Below are 17261 nucleotides of genomic sequence, written 5' to 3'. Positions count from 1 at the left end.
TTAAACTTATTCTGATCAATGAAACAAGGAGAGGAGTTATCACAAATCTCTCTAAAAGGCCCTGTAAGTGCAACTTGTTTTAGAATCAAAAGGATTTAAGCTCTGATTATTAACTCATAACCAAGGAGGAACTATTTAATGAGACGGGCTTGTCCTCAACTTGACTACTACTTTTAAATTTTTTTTTTTTTTTTGGTACGCAGGCCTCTCTCTGTTGGGGCCTCTCCCGTTGCGGAGCACAAGCTCCGGACGCGCAGGCTCAGCGGCCATGGCTCACGGGCCCAGCTGCTCCGCGGCATGTGGAATCTTCCCGGACCAGGGCACGAACCCGTGTCCCCTGCATCGGCAGGCGGACTCTCAACCACTGCGCCACCAGGGAAGCCCTCTAAATTCTGAATTACAACCTCATTATGTAAACTGATTTAATCATAGAGGAATGTGCTTTATAATTTTTAATTAATACATCTTACTTTCTAATCTCATAAAACTGCAGAAATTTACATGTTAGAGAAGACTTTTTAAAAAAACATGTATTGGGGCTTCCCTGGTGGCGCAGTGATTGAGAGTCCGCCTGCCGATGCAGGGGCCACGGGTTCGTGCCCCGGTCCGGGAAGATCCCACATGCTGTGGAGCGGCTGGGCCTGTGAGCCATGGCCGCTGGGCCTGCGTGTCCGGAGCCTGTGCTCCGCAACGGGAGAGGCCACAACAAAGAGAGGCCTGCGTACCGCAAAAAAAAAAAAAAAAAAAAAAAAGCATGTATTATTTTGTAGAGGTTTACTTCCTTTTAATTTTGCTGTCACCATGAAAAATTGAGAGATAGTAAAAATAAAATGCATTTATACATACATGTATGATGAAACGTCTCTGTCATTCCTGTACTCTAGGACAGTGTTCTCAAAGTATGGTGTTAGGATGACTTGAGCCGTTTAATCACCTAAATCTGTTTCCCACGTTCCACCCCAACTCAGACTCATTGAGTGAGAATCACCAGGCAGGGGTGTGGATCAGAAATGCATACAAAACAAGCATAGTTGGTGATCCTGATGGAGCTAGTTCAAGGAGTGGCCCTGCTTTAGGGGCTATTGTCACATCTAAGATGTGTTCTATCCAGCTTCTTTAAAGTACACTTTAATGTCAGATATGCACATCTATTGTATATTTTGTGAGACTTCTTTTTAAATTGATGATTGGTAATTTGTGGGACTTCCCATAATGATGGCAATAATTATGGATTTTTAAATATCACTAAGTCTAATTCTTGCTTTGATAGTAGCCCAAAGTTACTCAAATGTTGATTTGAACACACACTTGAGTGACAACACTGGATTAGTCATTATACAACACTAATATTTTCTGCTTCATTTCATGTCCTCCATAACATAAAAATCTCACTTCTCATGAAGATTGTTAACACCCCTGCCAGTGTGTGCCCTCTGCACCTCAGCTCCAGTTAAGGATCATGAACTTTTTTATATTCCCATTAGCTGAGAAGATGTTATTTTTTGTAGTTTGTGTTTTAACAGGTAGACTTTTGTTTCCCACATACAAAACTATAACATCAATTTTTTCTACACAGCCTCCGTTTCCCCAAACATCCCTCACAGCCCTGCAAGAAATATGAACACGCTCATTCTGTTGAGAATCACATTTCTGTTAAGTACCATCATGTTTCAAATGAAAGTTCAGATACTGATTCAGGTTGCCATTATTAATCTATGACCCAACTTAACAGCTTTACAAGATTGACTCCACAAGTCATGAGGCTAGTTCATGATGCTAGGACTCTGGGTTATCACTTGAAATGAAGAAAGATCATCACGTGGTTGTTAACTCCATGACTGTCATTTGATGATGATTTCTCTATCTTTCTGTCCTCTCTCTGGAATCATTCTTTGGTGGTGTCTATTTCTGCACAAAATGGAAAGTTTAATTGGTCTTTTCAGGATCAATGCAAAACATTTTGTAGCTCATTAAAGAAAAAGTAGCTAATGATCATCTAAATCTAATACATTAGAAAACTCGTACTTCTAGGTGTCACCGGATTTAGGGTTTATGGAATATTTTCAAGCTATATATTGACAATATAGGGGTAAGATTTCTTCTTTGGAGAAGATGCTCATTTAATTGAAGGTCCCAAGTAGATATAGAAATCCAGAGACATGAAAAGCATGAAGGATAAGAAATAGAAAAATGAACTGAAACTAAAATGCTATTAGAAAATTTAATATAAGAAAGTAACAGTAATATTTTCAAAGTGACATATTGGGAAGAGAAAGTAGCAAATAGCTAAAACTACTGAGGCAGTACCAAAAAGTCAATAAGGAGAAAAATCTTCCTAAAAATGATGGATGATTTAATCAGGACAACTAGAATTAAATCAGGAGAGAATGCACACAGGTAGTAAAATATGTCAGACCAAATTCTGTAGAGCTAGGAAAAAATGGATTATTGGATTCTTTAATAATAAATGAAATTCTCTAAGTATCAAAAGAAACTAATAGACTTTTCCAGTTATGTACAAAAGGCATTCATTAACAATAGCACATTAGCATTTATTAAAGTTTTTTTGATGTTCTAGAAGATTCTAAAGCATTCATTTGCTTTTTAATACAAATTATCCTGTGATTTCTGTCATTTTAAGTGGGTCACAGAATACCTAAATTTGAATGTTCCTTCACTTTTCTGCAGAATTTCAATAAATATTGTGTATTTCAATGAATCAACCACAATTAAATACTGATGTTCTACCACAAAAGTACAATGGCAACAAAATTATATATATCTGAAAGTTCCTTACTCTGGCAAACTCAACAGGCATATGCAGGAAATCTAAAAGTGGACAGTATGACTTGAAGATTACTTTAGTTGCTCTTGTAGTTTATGTCTTATTATTAGCAACACAATATTATCCCATGTATTTCCATGTTATGTCCTTTGCACTTTAATTAATAGGATATTTTTAGGTATGCATTTAATATGTAATAATGATTATGTTTCTTTCGACAATCTTTTTTGAAATAAATACTTTCAGTATTATGAACTAAAGTTAGACTGTCCTGGCAACTTATTGTGATATGTTATAAGGAATGTTAATACCATAATATGTTTGCTATAGGAATATTTGTTTGAGGGTTAAAATTTTAAATGGCAGAGTTGGTCCTTTGTAACACGGGATATTTGCATCTTCCTCTCTTTAAAGATGCTGGCTAGAGCCACTTGGTTTTAAAACATTGTGAAAGGAGTCATATCCAACTTGACCATACCATTTCCATCAACTCTTTGAAAGCTACTTTAAACTTCATTTCCATTAAAATGAGGATTGCTCATCAGATTACTCTGAACTAGCTTCCTATGTATTTGTCTACTGATCCCTCTAATATAATAGAACTTTTACAGTATTTAACAAGCAACAAAAATAGTCTTTAAAAATTTGAGTCCAGATCTGCCGAGGGTTCATGTGAAGTGAATATGATCTCCTGAATTTTGGGTTTATTCTGACCAAAAAAGGGGCACAGTTAAGAATCCCTCAGATGACTGTGGTTGACATTAGCCTGTTTATGTGTGCGTGTGGAAACTTGCTGGAGCCATCAAGTTTCATTTGACTGTACAGCTGAGTTTTCACCACACCCTTTCACTTCTCAAGCTTTTGCATCACACTGCGTGAGCAATCCTGCCTCTTGTATATGTTGATTTTAATCATCCACATCCCATGTGAGGGTTGGACTTCATTCCTTGTGTTGTACTTGTGGTAACCTATTAACTTTTCTCAAATTTAAATAGTACATTATCTGTAATTGTGTTATTAATTTTTCCTCCTAGCAGTAATGTGTTTAGAGTTGATTCACTATACGGTATTTTCTTATTGGAGAAGAAAAAAGAAACTAGAAATGAAAATACAATTTCTAGTTAGAAAAGAAAAGTAATATTTAAGGAGGCAAAGGAGACCTTAAGGGGCAAGCCAGATTTCCAGGGAAATTCTGAAACAAGTGACAGCGAAGCCCATGTTAGAATAAAGGCTAAAAGTAGACTAACAGGATACAAAACATGCTTATTGCAAACAACCAGTGCCATAAAAATCAGTGCCATAAAGGACATATTACCTTCGGTATGTGTTATGAATCTTAATGTGAATAGATTTTCATACAGTATATTAACATGAAAAAAAAATCAGGTAAAAGTTAAATTTCATGCAGCATTTGGGGGGTTCTTTTTGGGGTTTTTTTTGCGGTACACGGGCCTCTCTCACTGTTGTGGCCTCTCCCGTTGCGGAGCACAGGCTCTGGACGCGCAGGCTTAGCGGCCATGGCTCACGGGCCCAGCCGCTCCGCAGCATGTGGGATCTTCCCGGACCGGGGCACGAACCCGTGTCCCCTGCATCGGCAGGTGGACCCTAAACCACTGCGCCACCAGGGAAGCCCAGTATACCACAGTTTTTTACAAAAGGAGGTTAGAGACCTTGAAACATTTGGGAGTCCATTTGGGATCTTAGTGTCACTTCAGGGACACGGTGAAATCGGTGAAATCGAGCTAGAAAGGATGTTGAGAAGCACAAAATAGTGGGCTAAGATCAATATCAATTAGCAGTAAAATAGTTGTTATCTAATGTAATTGATCATTTTAATGACTCATTTTAGTCAACATTTGCATATGAAGACATTTAAGGAAAATTCTACTTTTAAGAAATACAGAATATTATACTGCATTCTTTCTGTTTACTTGTTAAGACTGAACAGACATGAATCAGTTGAAACAGATTTGTTTACAAAGAACTTCAGAAAAAGACAAGTGAGAAAATAAGTTCAGTCGAATTATATGCTGAGATTCCTAACAAGTCAACTTACATGTACGTTGTTTATTTCTATTTTAAAGATTAAAAGTGAATAACTCGTTAGTTAAAAATTATACAAAGGGGCACCGAGGAATAGATGACAAAGCTGTTTTAGGTAGGAGCAAGCTTCATGAGGTTAATGAGTTTAAATATATGAATATTTTATGCTGACATGTTAAATTTTTAAAAGTGAAGTGTGTTAAAAGTGAGAGAACCAGTATATTTTGTAAGTCTCTTAAACTTCTTAAAATATACAAATGTTACTGTTCTCTTCTACATTTTCAAAGAATTAGATATTTTAAACTTTACATATTTTTCTTCCTGTGATTCTCTAATTCTTTCAGATTTATTACCCTCCTAATCCCCAAAGTTTTCAGACTGTTTTTAAAAAAGCAGGGGTGGATGTCAGCAAAAATAGTAGAGGAAGGACCTCTGAACATTTGTTCTTCCATAAAAGCAATTGGCAAAGTTATCAGAAAAATCTTTTCAGAATTCTGGAAATTAAACAAAGGCTTGCAGCAACCCAAGGAGTATTAATGCAAGAAAAATGGTTGACTCTCAAGAACAGTGAGCTTTTGGGCATTTTATCATGTTCTAGCCCTATGCTGCTCTCCAGCTCAGTTGTAGCTGTAATAGGTAACATTCTGCATTCCCGGTGCAGAATGGCATCTACAGTAGTGAGCGAGTAGAACTGGATCTCTTTCAAAGCCTTATTTCCAAAGTATGGTCATTATTTTACCTGTCTGAAGGGTCCCTGGAAGACCCACTTTCAAGGCTGACTTGGAACACACCCTATACTAAAAGCCTTCTTCCTTACGTTGCAGTGAAAACAATTAGTCAAGTGCTTTATCTTTGCAGCTGCCTGGGAAGATTGATAACTATTGGGGAACACAGATTAACCAGAAATCTTAAGGAAAACCTGAAGAATGAGATGCCTATAGTGGCTCTTCAAAACTCGGACATATATTGCTGGGAATCTAGAAGGCCACATGCGTGTGTAGAGCTATGTGCCTGCTGAGGAAAGACCTTAGAAGACTACAGTGCCTCATCTTTGGCTGACCATAAGGCCATGGTCAGCAGAAAGTGGGAACTTACAGTGGAGGTGAAAATCTGGCTGAATGTTGAAAGCATACAACATACACACAAGCCCCTCAGCAAAGACAGAAAATTCGGTTCCAGTCCTTTAAGGAAACCTAATCAGCAACTGCGAGGCCAACCAAGTAGAGACTTAAGTGGCCACATGTGACAAAGAATACAGATTTCACATTAGTACAGGAAAACCACTAAACAAACAGCAGTGGCTATAGAAAACAGCAACAACAAACCCTGGGTAGAGGATATCATCTGATTTACAGAGTTGTCACATTATTTGAAATGTTCAGTTTGCAAAAAAAGAAGTTTGCCAAGAAGCAGAAAAGAATAGCCCACGCATGGGGAAAAAGCAATCAATAGAAACAATCAGAGGAAGTGCAGATGTTTCACTAGATGAAAACAAAACTTCAAATCAGCTGTTTTAAGTAATGTTCAAAAGAGCTAAAGGAAACTGCCCAAATGAGTTTTTATGAATTATGAAATGGTATCTCAAATAGAAAATGTCGATTAGGAAATAGAAATTATAAAAAGGAACCAAATAAAAATTCTGGAGTTGAAAAGTATAATAACCGCTTGAAAAATTTACTAGATGGGTTCACCAAACAATTCTCAGTAAATTTTAAAATATTGAAATCTTTTTCTGAACACAGTGGTATGAATCACTAATTAGTGATCAAGATAGCTTTCCACAAAGAATAACCCAGATCCAAATGACTTCACTGGCAAGTTCTACCAAATGTTTAAAGAATACGGATTCTTCAAATTGTTCAAAAAAAATAGAAGAGGGAATACTTCCTAACTTAATGAGGCTAGTTTTATCCCGATACCAAAATTAGACAAAAGACAATATCACAAGAAATACAGATCAGTATCTCTTAGCAGTATGGTTGCTATAATTCTCCAAAAATATTAGAAAATTGAATTCAGAAGCTTAGTAAAAGGAGTATATCCCATTACCAAGTGGAATTTATATCATGACCGCAAGGTTTGTTCATCAATATACTATACCAATAGAATAAAGGGAAAAATGCACACTCATATTGGTAGATGTAGAAAAAGGAATTTGACCCAACATCCCTTCATGATAAAAAAAACACTCAATCCAGGAACAGAAGGTACCTTGCTCAACCTGATAAAGGGCATCAATGATAAACTGACAACTAACATTACACTTAATGATGAAAGAACTAAAGCTTTCCCTCTAAGAACAAGACAAGACAAGACATCCACTCTCAACACTTCTATTCAACATTGTACTAGAGGTTCTAGTCAGGGTAATCAGACAAAAAAAAAAAAAAAAAAAGGCCAGTCATATTCAAAATAAAGATGTTGAACTATATTTGCAGATAACGTGATCTTACGTATAGAAAACTATAGAACCCATACATATTAAGAAACTATTAGAATTAATGAGTTCAGCAAGGTTGCAGAATACATGACTAATAAGCAAAAAATCATTTGTGTTTCTCTATACCAGTTGTTACTGGCTGAATTGTATGCCCTCCAAATTCATATGTTGAAGCCCTAATAAATAGTACCTCAGAATGTTACTGTTATTTGGAGATCAGTTCTTTAAAGAGGATATATTAAAGTGAGGCTGTTAGTGTAGGCACTAATCCAATCTGATTGGTGTCCTTAATAAGAGAAAATTTGGACATAAAGAGAGACTTCAGGGATGCACTCACAGAGAGCCAAGTTTATGTGAGGACACTTAGAGAAGGTAGCTATACGCAAACCAAGGAGAGAGGCCTCAGAAGAAACCAAACCTGCTGACACTTTGATCAGTTTCCAAAACTAAGAAAATTTGTTTTTTAAGCTACTCAGCATGTGATATTGTTTTGGCAGCCACAGCAAATTAATATGCTAGCCATGAACAATTCAGAAGTGAAATTTAAAAATTCCACTTATAATAGCATAAAAAACACTTAGGAATATATGTAACAAAAGTAGTACAAGGATAGTACACTGAAAACTACCATTTTGAAAGAAATTAAAGACCTAGATAAATGGAAAGACATTGCATTTAAATGGATTGCAAGGTTTTCAAGATTTCTTATTGTTAAGATGGCAGAAGTCTCCAAGTTAATCTACAGAGTAAATTTAATCCCTGTCAAAATTCCAACTACTATTTTTGCCCAGTAACCAAAATAGCTTGCTACTGGCACTAGGATACACATATAGATCAATGTGATAGAATTAAGAGCCCAGATATAAACCAGTCTATGGCCAATTGATTTTCAACAATGATGCGAAGTTCATTCAATGAGAAAATAATTTTGTCCACAATGGCTGAGACAACTGCATATCCACATACAGAAGAATAATTTTGGTCCCCTTCCTCACACTGAATACAAATATTTAAACAAGATGAATTGGAAACCTAAAAAAATTTAAGAGCTAAAACTATAAAACTCTTAGAAGAAAACAGGGGTGTAAATCTTTGTGACCTTAAATTAGGCACGGGTTTCTTATATATGGTACCTAAAGCAGAAACAAAGAAATATATTTAAATTGTATTTAATCAGAATTTTTAAAAGATGTGCATGAAAAGACTACCAAGAAAGTAAAAAGGCAATGCATACAATGGCAGAAAATGTTTGCAATTCATATATCTGACAAGAGCTAGTGTTCAGAATATATGAACATTTATATCTCAATAATGAAAAAAACAACCCAGTTAAAAAGGAGCAAAGGGGGCTACCCTGGTGGCGCAGTGGTTGAGAGTCTGCCTGCCGATGCAGGGGACACGGGTTCGTGCCCCGGTCTGGGAAGATCCCACATGCCGCGGATTGGCTGCGCCCGTGAGCCATGGCCGCTGAGCCTGCGCGTCCAGAGCCTGTGCTCCGCAACGGGAGAGGCCACAACAGTGAGAGGCCCGCGTACCGCAAAAAAAAAACAAAAAACAAAGGGAGCAGAGGGTTTGGATAGGCAGTTCTCCAGAGAAGATACACAAATGCCCAGTAAGCACCTGAAAAGATGTTCAATATCAATAGTCAGGAGGGAAATATAAATCAAAACCACAATGTGATACCACTTCACACCAACCAGGATAGCTATAATTTTTTTAAAATGGGAAATAACAAATGTCAGTGAAGATGAGAAGAAATTGGGCCCCTCATACATTGCCAAGAATGCAAAAAAGGTGTAGCCATTATGGAAGACAGTTTGTCATTTCCTCACAGAGTTAAAGAGTCACTGTATCATCCATGTATCCACATATATTGTGCAAGTTGTACATGATGTTCATAGCATCATTATTCATAATAGCCCCAATGTGGGAACAACTCAAATGTCCATCAACTGCTGAATATATAAAATGTAGTGTATATCCATTCAATGGAATATTATTCGGCAATAAAAAGGAATACAGTACTGATACATGCTACAGCATGGATGAACCTTGAAAACATGGTAAATGAAAGAAGTCAGACCCAAAGTCACATGTCATATGATTCTTTTCATGTGAGGGATCCAGAATAGGCAAATCCATAGAGACAGAAAGTAGATTAGTGGTTGCCAGAGTCTGCAGGGGAGGGGAATGGGGAGTAACTGCTAATGGGTGTGAGGTATTTTGGGGTGATGAAAATGGTTCTGGAATTAGATGGTCCTATGAGTATACTAAAATCCACTGAATTGTATGCTTTAAACGAGTCTAGGGCTATGTCAATTATATATCAATAAAAAATTCATATGGTGAAGAGGAAGAAGAGGAAATCTAGAGAAAAAGAAAAGATGAATGCAAGGTGAGGGAAGGAAATGCAGTAGAAGCCATCAGGGTTGAATATTAGTCATGTGGTGACATGTGGTGCAGAGCACTTCAGCAGTTAACACAAGGCCCATGATCTGTGCTAGGAATAATAGCCTCCACTAGGGGCTCTGCAGAAGCACAGCTTCTGTGAAACCTATTTCCTGTGGTTCAGACTTTTTTTTTTTTTTTGCGGTACGCGGGCCTCTCACTGTTGTGGCCTCTCCCGTTGCGGAGCACAGGCTCCGGACGCGTAGGCCCAGCAGCCACGGCTCACGGGCCCAGCCGCTCCGCAGCATGTGGGATCTTCCTGGACCGGGGCACGAACCCGTGTCCCCTGCATCGGCAGGCAGACTCTCAACCACTGCGCCACCAGGGAAGCCCGGTTCAGACATTTTTTCATCAGTTCAGAAAAATCTCGGTTGACAATGTCCACAGCAACCAGCATTTTCAGAACTTTTCTGAGTGTTCCATATTAGGTATTGTGCAGCATATTCCTTAATACATTTCATTTATTAATTCACTAAGTGCTTGCTGAGTACTTGCCTATTTTCCTTTTTAGCAAAATGCAGGAGTTGAATTTATCTTTGAGTATAATTGAGGAATAAGGTCTGTTTGTAGTATACATCGTTGCTACATGAAAAGAAATGTCAGGTAATGCCCTTACCCTTTTTAGGTGTTGCTAGGCTGCACCCTGTAGGCCTGTACACCTTGTAGTTGCCCAGCCCCGAGACTGAAGAAAGAGCCTGAAAATGGCAACGAGAACGATATTGGATAGGGGATCTTGCACGTCTGAAACAAAGGGTCCTGGAGCAATACCCCACCGTGTACAGCAGACAGGAAAGGGCAGCCATCTTCACTACTCAGGGAAGGAGGAGGCTACCATTTATAGGGGGAATTGACGTCAGGTTTGTTCATCAGTTACCAGGGAAACCAGCAGCCTGGGCATGTCCTTTATAGCCCCTCAGGTTAATGAGCATCACAAGGGCAGATGTTTCTCTTTAATAAACTAGCAGGCGGAGCTTTCTGGCCTAAGGATTAGAACAATCACTAGCTGGGGGAGAGGGCAAGCAAGTTCGTATAAGTAGAGTGTAGGTGAAGTAGGGACTGGTCGACGAGGGGGATGGAGAAAAAGCAAGAGAACAGCCATCTTGAGTGGCTTGAGCATGCACTCCACCCTACATACCCCACACCACCTTTACCGTCTTGGTCCACCCCCTTCCACAGTATACCTAGGTCAGGTGTGTAGAGGTGCACTGCAACCAAATACCACAGAGACAACACAGAGTCTAAGCGGTGGGCAAACTTTGGAGCCAGTCACTTACTGGCTCAATTTTTCATGGACGTCCACAGGAGGACGACAACGGCATGTTGCCATAGACCCTGCAATCAAATTCATTTGGCAGTGAGGCCATCGTTGTTACCTAGCCCACTAACAGATTCCCTCCACTTAGATGAGAGATGAAATGTAAGGTATTTAACAGGCACAATACAGGGATCATGACCATTAAGCAAAATACAAGCAGTAACAGCATTCTGAGATAATACCGTACCTACCTGTGGTTTTTGTCGTGGCCTGCAGTGCCACACCACCTGTCCACACCCAGTCTGCACAGTTGATGTCAAATACTGGAGAGGCGGAGTAACAGACCACAGGTTAAAATAATGGTGCTTTTCTGCATTATGGGGCCCGGATTAATTACCTTAGTAGTCTTAGGTGGGGCCGGGTAGAAGACAGGTGAGATCTGTAAGTCCCTAATTCTATTCCCCACACAGGGCGGCAAACCCAAACTACTGAGGACTTACTTGCCAGTCCCAGGGCGATTTTATAATGTGTTTCTCGGGGGGTAGATTCTGTGGCAAGGACAAAAGTGAGTCATTGTCCTGACCTATAATCGGCAGCGGTCCTTTGGTGGTCACCAGTTGAACTCAGATGGTGTTGACTAGTTGTTTCTGGATTAACCTGGCATAGGCACTGGGATGATTGCTCCTGGAATGTTTGGTTATAGATTTCACATCTCAATTGTTAAGTAGTCCTTTCATCCTTTCAGTTAGCCCAGCAGCAGTGGAGTTGTAGGGCAGGTGGAAATACCAGCATATGTCATTTTTAGAGGCCCATTCCTGAACTTTTTGGTGGGTAAAGTGGGTTCCTTGGTCACTATCAATGTCGATGGGAGTCCTGTATGTCATGCACAGCTCTCCTAGACCCTGAATAGTGGGTTTTTGCATTGCTCGATGACTTACGTAGGCCTTTTATAATGTTTTCCACCTGCTGTAATGCATTGTAGACTGCGTATAGCTGTTCGCTCACACTGTATCGTTGCTCTGACCGTGGCCATAGCTATGACCAAAATAGGTTAGTCTTATCTTTTTGCCATTGTCACAGGCCCCAGCCAAACCTGGGTAACTGGCCATGTCTAATTTACAAGCCTGTTCCTGAGTTATTATCCCTAAAGCCTGTGTCTGTAATTGTTTAGGGGCAGTGGGTCAGGGGTATGCCTGTATTTTGTAGATAATCCAGGTCCTTGTGTTCTGTCTGTATTCACCAGCCATCCCTGTGCAGCCAAGATGAACCACGAGCACGGGGCTGCTACTCTTAAACTTGAAAGAGACTCTGAGGTTAATAGGCTATTATCAACATAAATGGAAGAGAAATATATCTCTCATGGTAGACAGCTGCCACGGGGCACGTCCACACTAGTGGATGGCCACCTCGGGATTACCTCTCACAACTCTGGGGCCCCACATGCTAGTGGACAGCCACCCCAGGACTAACTCCACAAGTGTCCATTCCCTGTTCTTACTTCCCAAATCTCAGTGCTCGTGGGAGTTTCCCTGGTGCCCTGAGTTGCTCACCAACTGTTGTGCTGCACTCTGCAGGCTGCAAGCCTTGTATTGTAGCTGCACAGCCTGGACACTGAAGAAAGAGCCTTGAGACAGTGACAGAGATCAGTAATATTGGATAGGGGATCTTACCTGTCTGAAATAGAGGGTCCCGGTGCAATGCCCCACGCGTACAGCAGACAAGCCACAGCAGCCATCTTTACTGCTTGGGGAAGAAGGAGGCTTCCATTTATAGGGGGAATTGATGTCAGGTTGGCTCATCAGTTACCAGGGAAACCAGCTGGGGCGTGTCCCTCACAGCCCCTCAGGTTAACAACCATCATGAGGGCAGATGTTTCCCTTTAATAAAATAGCAGGTGGAGCCAAAGGATTAGAACAATCACTAGCTGGGTGGGGGGCAAGTACTGTTCACCTGAGTAGGTGAAGCAGGGACTGGTTGAGCGGGGATGTACAAAGAGCCAGAGGAGAGCCATACTGAGCGGCCTGATCATACAGGAGTGTACAGTTCCATGTTAAGAATTTGTTTTTACTATTTTGAGCTGCACATTTTTTGTACTTTGCTATTTACCGGTCAAAAAAACTTTAGCTTATTAAGATTCACAAAGAAGACAGTATAAACATGTATGCTATTTTAATGCAATATGTTATTTCATTAGGAAAGAGGCAAATATAATTATATTTTAATTTCATCTAAATAGTAAATGCACTATTGATATGAGGATAAAAGGCATTAAGTATTCTTGCATGCTAAATGTCCCTGTAAACAGAGTGATATTAGCTGTTATGTAATTTTTTTTAATGCTTATTTCATTCAAAACACTCTATTCATAAAATTTTTACTTAAGATTATGAAAGAGCAAAAGGCTGAAATATCCATCAATAGTATAATGAAATCTTGGTTGATTCTGAAAGCAGAAGTCAGCCAAGATGAGGGAATGAGTCTTGTAATTGAGTACCAGAGGTAAAAAAAAAATAGCCCTATTAAATGAGGAAGAGGAAATGCCTTAGACCTAGAGGAAAAGGTCATAATATTAGATTAGGACTGAATAAAAGCGGTCCACTACTAGCAATTTCCCTTTACTTGACAGCAATTATAGAAAGTTTTAACAAATTCTATTAAAATGGACAAAAACTATTTCCTAAAATAATAATAGATTACAGTAAATACTAAGTACTCCACAGCCTGTATTACATCTCAGTTTTTTCAAAATGAGCATGATGGTTTCTTGAGTATCCTGTTAGCCAAGTTTCAATTTGGGAGAGATGATAGAGTTGGAGGTGGGATGAGATGGGTAATTGTAATTACCTTTATGCAGGTAGTATTGCACTTGGAATGTGTAGAAATGCCTTTGAAGGTTGGTGTAGATAAGGGGTTGCGAACAGGTTTGAAATCTGTGCAGACTTTAGCTCAGGTGCTAATGTCAGCCCAAAATTCTCTGTTGGTGAAAATGATTCTGATATACAATCTTAAGATAGTAAAGGAGGGTGTTCAGTGAATTCCAGACCTTTGTCATGGACAAGGAACTCAAGTGCTGCTCCTTTGTGATTCCTGATTCATTTGTTCCTTGAGAGGTTAGCTAAAATTAACCCAGTGAGTAAAAAACAAACAAAAAGCCCCCAGCGATTCAGTTCTTACAACTATAGTAAATAGAAACAAAGCTCACTCATTATAACTCTTCTCTTTAGTCAGATGGAAGATGAAACTTTTTCCACAGAGACATCTTAATTTCTCTCCATGAAAGTGAAATAGATTATTCTGTGGTGAAACATATATGGCAAACTTAGATCATTTAGGCCACAAAGTATACTACTTTTAATTAGCCAGGATTTTATATGAGTAATGAACCTTCCATTTCACTCTGAACATACCATCCTACATACATTTTAGTTGTTACTTGCTGTAATGTAAAGGAAAAATCATTTTTTTTTTACAAATAATTACTGGCTGACATTTAAGGCAATGTACCAAAGCCTAACTTTATTTTGTTCTTTCTTACTTAGTTCTGAGCACTAAATCATCGTGCATGATTGATTCTTGCTTACCTGCATCTTCTCCCATACTAAAGTATTTTCTATGTGGACAGCTCTTCAGAATAAGATTAAGATATGAGTAAAATGAAACAGGACCAGTGAGAGAGACAAAATACATAAAAGCCTCTTCAGACTTACTCTGAATTACCACTTGACTCCCTTTCAATTTTTGGCATCAAATTTCCACTTGAGGTATAAAGCTTCAATGAGGAGGGCAAAGCATTGCTGACAACAAACAAGAAAATAAGCACTGCTAATTTGCACATATAATAATAAAGGAAAAAAGAAAGAAAATGATACCAGGGAGAGGCAGGGACTTGTTTCTTCTCAGAGAAACAGGAAACACCCGTTTTTCTACTGTGAAAGGGGAGGTAAATATTCCAGACCAAAGAAGAGATGCTTTCTTGAAATGGCTCCTCCCGGGTCCCCGTAATTTTGCATATAAATGGGAAATGGAGCTGTACTGAACGTTTTAGGAAGCTTTCTGCAAGGATTCGTGAAGTAAGTGAGGTCAGTAGGGATACAGACAAAAAAAATCGACGTTAATTAAATCACAATAAGATTTTGATAGGAAGATTCATTTTTCCAACTTACTGTTAAATAGATAAGTATCTCAGGTACTCAACTTTGGATGTAATGTTACATAGAACTTAACTCTTGGTTAGGCATAAGTAAAAGAACCAGGTTTTCTAAGTAAGGTGAGGAGGGAGAAATCAACTGGTTGGGGAAAAGCTCAGGAGAGAGAAAGTAGCATTAAAAAGTGTGTATCCATGACGAGTTTATATATTCCAAAATCAATAGCAAATTGAATATTGGATTGAGGAAAACATGCTACACTTCCTGTTTCTCTTCTGCTCAACAGCTAAGGAACCATGAGAAAGGCATTCTTTCGGCATCAAATTGGCAAGAGTAGTTTGATTATCTGGATCCACTTCCAGTGGGTATTGAGACAAAATTAAGGTGGTATTGATGGCACCCATAAATTTTTTAGAGCATGGAAAAGACTGCACAAGAATAGACTAACAGGACATTTTGCTCTTAGAACACTGAAGCAGATTCTCCAATTGATTTAGGACACCCTCTCTCTTCCTTTCCCTCTCTTCTCTTTAATTTAAGAAGCATAAAGTCATGTACTTTGTGCCAGGCACTGTTCTCAATTCTTTAATTATTCAGTGTTAACTCATTTAATCCAATACAACAACCTTATAAGGGCATAACTACAATTCTCCCCTGATGGATGGGGAACTGAGGCACTAATAAGAATATTGCTCAAAGCCATATAGCTATTTCGTGGGGGAGGTGGAATTCTAGCCCAGTCTGGTTCTAGAAGCTGTACTTTTTTAACCAATATGCTGTTTTCCTTCCTTTTTTTTTATTTACCCCTTTAAAATAAGGTTAACTCTGCGAAATAAGGTGCAAACTTACTGAAAGGGCTGGAAAGGGTTAACGCTGAAGCACTTCCGCGAGCTGAAAAAACAAAAACAAACCAGCCAGCGAAAGCCTGTTAAAGCCCCCGTAGGAAATTCAGTGGGCCTCCTGTTTCCTTAAACTCTCGCTTTCGCTCCCGCTGACACTTTACAAAGCCGCAGCGGCGGGTCCAAGCTGCCGCGCGCCACCTTCCTCCACCCGCCCGGCGGGCCGGGGGTCCGAAGGGGCTTCGCAGGGTCAGTAAGCGAATACGGGCTCAGGTTTGCTTTCTTCACACCCCAGCCGCCGCCGCACACGCCCTCCCGGGAATGGCGAACTGTAATTAACCCTGTAGCGCCCAGGAAGACCCCACCGGCGGCGAGCGCCCGCAGGGTCGGCCGCTGGGCCGCGATTCCCCGCAGGCGGGCGCGAAGGCGGCCCAGGGCCAGGTGGGTGCGGGCACCGCTGGCCCGACCGCCAGGGGTGCGAGCCGGGTGCGGGCATGGCGCCCGGGCAGCGCAGAGGTGCCGTCCGGCGCTCCCCTCCTAGCTTGGCTTTCTCGCCTCCTCTCCCGGCGCGCCAGGCCGCCGGCTGCCGGGGGGCACGCCGGGCCGGAGTTGCCCTCTCACTCCCCCTTGCCTTGCTCCCCGGGTTTAATCTCTCGGCGACTCCTCTGCCAGCCCCGAGGAAAGTGCAGCCATTGGACAGGTCGGTGCTAGCTGCCGGTTTCGGGGAGGAAGGTGGGAGACGCCTGGAGGAGCAAGGGGGAGGGAAGCGGGGGGGTGGAATGCAGCGGCAGATCTGGCAAATTGCGAGCTGCCTTCCCTCCCCAAAGTGTGGAGCTGGAGTGCGGGGGAGCGCGGCGGCGGCGGCGCCTCCTCCGCCACCAAACTCCGGGGCTCGGCGGGGCTTGGGGCCACCTCCTCCTTAGCCAGGAGGAACCCTCTCCCGATAGGTTTCAGCCTGACTTTTCCCTCCCCATTTCTTTCTTCTTCCTCTCTCTCTCTCTTTTTTTCCCCAATACATTTTTCCTGCCTTCGGACCTCAGACTGCTGCAGCCCGAGCCTTCCTGGGGCTCAGCTCTGGGGCTGCTCATCCCTCCGGCTGCGAGCAAGGACGCGCGCCCAGCGTCGGGGCGAAGAAAAGAAGAAAAACTTGTCGGAGGGGTTTCGCCATCCCACAGTAACCCCCTTCCCGCAAACCCAAACCTTCCGCGGGGGCCACCCTAGGACTGGGGAAAGTTCCTTCCGAGCCGACAGCCCTCTTGGATTTGGACAGGCACCCGCGCTGGCTGAGGAATTAGATCTGTTTTGA

At 40.9% G+C, this 17261-nt stretch overlaps 1 protein-coding gene and 1 pseudogene across 41 annotated transcripts in view; one reads left to right on the top strand and one right to left on the bottom strand.

Moving 5' to 3' along the window:
- The window catches only part of LOC149749950 (uncharacterized), a 63838-nt gene extending 46577 nt beyond the window's left edge, over window positions 1-17261 (bottom strand). For 5 of the 40 annotated variants that reach the window (XR_016391883.1, XR_016391884.1, XR_016391885.1 and 2 more), the window contains exon 1: window positions 1-17261. This exon is cut by the window's left edge and continues 34749 nt beyond it. Coding sequence is in view for 2 of the 40 variants with exons in the window: in XM_089906455.1 (XP_089762581.1) it covers window positions 1886-1908; window positions 10333-10411; window positions 11223-11294; window positions 12642-12711; window positions 14679-14806 (372 nt within the window). In the remaining 38 variants the exon portion in view is untranslated. The other 35 variants (XM_089906455.1, XM_089906456.1, XR_016391906.1 and 32 more) reach the window with 35 other exon arrangements.
- Window positions 16222-17261, top strand: LOC149749949 (uncharacterized; annotated as a pseudogene). The gene is made up of 2 exons (XR_016391881.1): window positions 16222-16655; window positions 16996-17261. The product of XR_016391881.1 is annotated as an uncharacterized LOC149749949 (transcript).

The sequence above is a fragment of the Delphinapterus leucas genome, chromosome 2 (genome assembly GCF_059928025.1).
Source record: "Delphinapterus leucas isolate spDelLeu-1000000601 "Yukka" chromosome 2, BTC_Dleu_Yukka2, whole genome shotgun sequence".
Taxonomy (NCBI): domain Eukaryota; kingdom Metazoa; phylum Chordata; class Mammalia; order Artiodactyla; family Monodontidae; genus Delphinapterus; species Delphinapterus leucas.
This window is presented reverse-complemented; position numbering and strand designations above follow the sequence as displayed.